The 4,573-nt window shown below is 42.4% G+C and overlaps 1 protein-coding gene across 4 annotated transcripts; it reads right to left on the bottom strand.

Moving 5' to 3' along the window:
• Positions 1-323: 323 nt before the first annotated feature.
• LOC135377736 (uncharacterized) lies at positions 324-3,777 on the bottom strand. 4 transcript variants are annotated; one of them, XM_064610376.1, is made up of 4 exons: positions 3,668-3,777; positions 2,493-2,636; positions 2,332-2,418; positions 324-1,350 (listed from the first exon to the last, which is right to left on the bottom strand). In XM_064610376.1, the coding sequence occupies exons 2-4, from the start codon at positions 2,593-2,595 to the stop codon at positions 1,163-1,165; spliced, it is 378 nt and encodes a 125-aa protein (XP_064466446.1). In that variant the 5' UTR covers positions 2,596-2,636; positions 3,668-3,777; the 3' UTR covers positions 324-1,162. The 4 variants fall into 4 exon arrangements, with proteins under 4 accessions (XP_064466446.1, XP_064466448.1, XP_064466445.1 ...); XM_064610378.1 differs by having other exon boundaries at positions 3,685-3,762; XM_064610375.1 differs by having other exon boundaries at positions 3,599-3,752.
• Between the last annotated feature and the right edge of the window lie 796 nt (positions 3,778-4,573).

Here is a 4,573-nt window from a genome sequence, read left to right as displayed (position 1 = left end):
AGCGTCAGGTGAAGCCCACTTTCAGGAGGTGTTCATATTCCGAGAGTGGTCGGATATTCTGAAATCCGAATATTGGGTAATCGATTCGCGAATGAAACACTTCGAGTGACTGATATTTGATTCGAATTTGAGAACTCTAATATCTGTACCCCTTAAAAATAAGGGATTCCGTGAAATTCCGTGCCAAACAAAGGATTCCGCGATATTTCGCGGAAGACCCGGGGCTTTACCTATGGGTCCCAGTGCTAAATCCATGTGTCATCCCTAGCCACCAAACGCTCGTAAAAGGAATGCTTTTCAGCATTAACGTATAAAGTCTGTAGTGGTGTATACAAGTTTTTATTTATTTTTTATTTTTTCTGCAAAGCATAAACAAAGGCACTTTTCACAAAATGAAGCTGCCTAGTGTGCTGAAATAAAACTAGTATGCGACACATTACACATTTTTCAGTAGAACCAACGGACTGTGGTACAACATTTTCTGAAGAATAGAAACCTTGGACAGTTTTGGCAAAATAGGGGCTTCATGATGCCAACAAATACACAGCACAAGCTGTCATCCACAAAATAGCAGTAGGTAACAATTCCCTTGAGCTCGTGGAAGGCAGACGAGATGCACAATAACAAGATTGCCACTCCTGTTATGCCTGCTCATGTGCCTTGGTACATAGTTATATTGAAAGTGTGGTTAACAATGTATAGTGTGCAATAGCTTACACATATGAAAGCTTCTCACCACTGTTAGAGGAGGCTTCACTTGGTCCTTTCGTGTACACTACAGAGTTCACAACATTTAATTTTCTCTGTGTTAATGTCAGTTGCAGAAAGCTTCATAGAACTAGTACATCTTTGGAGTGTTGCATCATATGAAAATATTATAGTGATATATTAGTGATATTTGCATGTATATAGATAGCCCGCTTGAAACGATTCCTACTGTGAAAATCGCACATCCTTTATTCACAAACTCAAAGGGTCTGAGAAGTATTTAATTCCCATAGTGCACGTTTGTGAAATGTGTGTTGTATAATGACTATAAATGTGCCAACAATGCAACATAAAAGGAACTTTTAGTGTGTTTCTGCAAAAGCACTGTACCTTTTATGGACATTTCAGTTTTGCAAGGAGGATAAAGAATGGGTGGTCCCTCAGAGAAGAAGCTTCAGGGTTTTAGTGCCATAGCCACTTGGCTGTAGCCCAGAAGGTGGAGAGATTCTGCTAGACTCCCCACTGTGGCACTCTCGTGACATTTCTGTCTCCATAACATGAGCACGTCTCGTGCACTGCTTCTGCGGTCGCGGTGGTGACCTTGCTTGATTTCGCGAAGCTCTTCCGTTGATATTGGCTCTTCTGGAGGAAGCAGAGAAATTATGCATAGTATAAGTGCATGCAAAACAGAGAAAATGGCATGAATGTGGGAAAGCTGGTGCGTAAACTCAATATTGAGAAAAGCCTCAACGTGAGTCATGACAGACTACACAGAGAGCTCCGAAGATGAGCAGGCAATGTGTAATCTGCTTTCTGTCGCCCAAACTCGGACTTTTCTCATCACGGGAGATTGCTTATGTCCATCCATTTAATGAAGTATTTCAAGGAATCTCTACAAAGACATCTAGTCTTTGTGTCTGTTTCAAGGGTGTGCAGTGTTTCCCAGTCACCCCTGTTGTTTCCCCCTCTCAACCACGCGATAGGCACAGTTCGTGTGTTGTGTTTATCAGTTTGTGTCTTCCAGCCTCAGAATAGAAGCTATTCATCGTAATTTTTTCACATACAAACCATAAAGCAGAAACTACTAAAATGCATAAGCATGTGCTGAAAAGAAATGTAACAGAAATGCAAAGAAAACAGTGCTGTATTGACACCATTATTATTATGCATGTAGCTCCAAAGTGCACAAGTTCCAGATACTGCTATCTGGCATTGCCAAACCTAAACACAAAATAATTCGTCAATATTCATTTACAAATAGACGAGTTCAGTGCTCTGCCCAGTGCTCTTTGCACACGCATTGCATCCTGGGCGCTTGCTGAGCGAGGGAATGAAGAATAATCCTTCACATTTCGTTTTCGCTGACCTTGACACGTCGTAGACAATGGGCCGGTAGGGAAGGAATCGGGACAGTTTGGAGGCCACCCGTTTCTTTCTTTCGTACCCCCACAGTTCAAAGCGGTGCTAAGCACTTTGGGATTTTAACCAAGAAACAAACCCCAAAGAACATTGTCTGCAACTAGTCCCAATTAAAGTAAGAAAAGGTGAATAATCAATTCCATGCCATAATAATGTTTTGGGGAGAATGCAACACATTGTGTCTATGAACTAGCCTGGCTGTACCTGGCAGAAGTCTCGCCAACTCTTCCCAGTCCAGAACCTCGTTGCAGATGTAGTCTATATCAGATTTGCTTATTTTCCTTTTTGAGTCTGCAATAATACAAAATGCTATGAGTATGCCCCTCCGGCACAAAGAGTTTCAAAATAAAGATCATGCACTGAACTGAGCACATCTGCAGGAATGTCATCCAAGATGTAGCTGTCATCATTAATGCTCAACCTCAACTGGGCATGCTCCTTGTCCGTGCGCTTTCGCAGGGCACTCATTTTGGGAACAATGATGGAACTATGCTTCACAATACAAAAAACTGTAAAGAGAGAGAGAGCAAAAAGGTCATGTTCTTCAATAATGGAGGAGCTGTCAAAATGTATAGTTCCATGTGTCCTTGCTGGCACAGTTTCAAGTACTTTTTAAACGTGTTCACATGCAGATCATATAGGTGACAGTTTTGTGCACACTTTAAAAACAGAACTTCACCACATAACACACTGAAGGCCAATCACTGCACTGAAAATTACTCCCAGTTTGTGGTGTACGCTTTTCTGTAATGAACCCTCGCGAAAGACAGTGTGTCTGAACAACTTGCACCCAACCACCAAGTTGCTCGAGTCATCGGTTGGTGTCGAACCCGCAACCTACGCGCACGCTACTAACTGATCCACGGAAGGCGGTACGCCTTTTTGCGACAATAATTGACGTAGCTGCATGAGTGTTGCAAAGAGTCGTGCACCTCCCATTTTTATCAAGTCAGGGAAAGAACGATATGTCATTCGGAAACCGGAATCATCACGGGGTGCGTGTTATGTGGTGAAGTGCTCTTTTAAGGGTGGCGTATATATCAATCATGGTGTAACATGTACGTATTTCAAGACTGGGTTAATGTTATCCATTTGATCGGCTCAAGATAAATTCCTAAAAGTATATCCGTATGTCTAACAAACTGCATGTTACCGATGTTGTTGCCCCAAGGATCTGGAATGAAGCAAAATATGTTTTATTTCTATGACGACGTACGAATGTAGATGACGTAGCATTCAGTTGCGATATTGTGATATTGTCTGACAGTTCGCATAGCATTAATTGTGGCCCAAATGACCTTTGCCTCGGTATGGCTACAGCTACGACGTTCCTCTTGTTGCACGCACATATGGAATTTTGTGTGTCGTACTGCGCATCAAAACAGATAATCATAAGGTAGGTATACTGAGTATACTCCCTCAATGCTTTGCGAAATCTAGGTCTGTCTATGCGTTAAAGTTCTCACAGTACCGTATTGAAGCGATTATTGAAGCAGTCACATTATTGGCGGAGCACAAACAGAAACGGATGTAAACATACGTTGGCAACACGCTCACTTCGCTTTCGCCTCTATTGCTTTCGCTGATTTCGCGATTTCGCAAACGCGCGAGCACGACCCTGGAAACGGGGAGTGGTAACGGAATCTTTTTCGTTCCCGTTTCCGACTTCTCCGAATGGCCCATATTTGTTTCTATTGGCTTCCGGTACCGCCATTGTTGTATCCATTTCGGTTTCGGTTTTCGTACCTCTCCTCCCCCAGCTTATTGTGTTCCTTCTTTTCTTTTTCTTCCTCTGCTTCTTCTTCTCCTTTTTTTTATTTATTTTGTAAGCTTGATATTGTGACAAAACTCTTGAAATCTATTTTGAGAACTTTAGAGGAAAACGTGCACACAGCCAAAGCAGACAACTCAACGCCATGACGTAATCATGACATTGGTAGACATAGTGAAACCGAAACAGCGCGGGCGGATTACACCGCAGTTTCACAAAGCCACGTTCCTTCACGAAGGTCACGGGTGGTCGCTTTCGTATCTTCATTCGCGGTCCCAGTCCACCGCGGAAAGAAAAGAAGGCTTCATCCCAAGTTGCATCGCCTGGAAGTTAATGTCGTAATACTGTGCGGAATGTGGTTTGTTATTACGGTTAATACAACTTCGTTCGCGCTTGCTTTGTATGGAGACACCACGTCCACTCCGAGAGAAACTCGTGGGAAGGGCCCGGTATCCATCTTTAGGGCTATCGAAAAGATAGGGTTACTCGTAGAATGCAGCAGAACAAGGCCATAAAACTAATAATATGTAAAGAATTAGTACAAAAAATCTTACAATATCAGATGTCACGTAGCTTTCTTGCGACTTGTTGGTTTTTTGCTATATAGTAGCTCCAGTCTACCAAGTTATAACACTTTATTTTTTGAATAAACTAATAAAGGGGCACTGAAATGCA

The sequence above is a fragment of the Ornithodoros turicata genome, chromosome 1 (assembly GCF_037126465.1).
Source record: "Ornithodoros turicata isolate Travis chromosome 1, ASM3712646v1, whole genome shotgun sequence".
Lineage (NCBI taxonomy): Eukaryota > Metazoa > Arthropoda > Arachnida > Ixodida > Argasidae > Ornithodoros > Ornithodoros turicata.
Note: the sequence above shows the minus strand (reverse complement) of the source record. Positions and strands in the feature narration are given on the sequence as shown.

Coding starts and splice junctions, on each gene's coding strand:
- LOC135377736 (XM_064610376.1), bottom strand. CDS start 2,595: ATGAGTGCCCTGCGAAAGCGCACGGACAAGGAGCATGCCCAGTTGAGG. Junction 2,419..2,492: donor CATTCCTGCAGATGTGCTCA/GTTCAGTGCATG, acceptor GTATTATTGCAG/ACTCAAAAAGGAAAATAAGC. Junction 1,351..2,331: donor GTTGGCGAGACTTCTGCCAG/GTACAGCCAGGC, acceptor TGCTTCCTCCAG/AAGAGCCAATATCAACGGAA.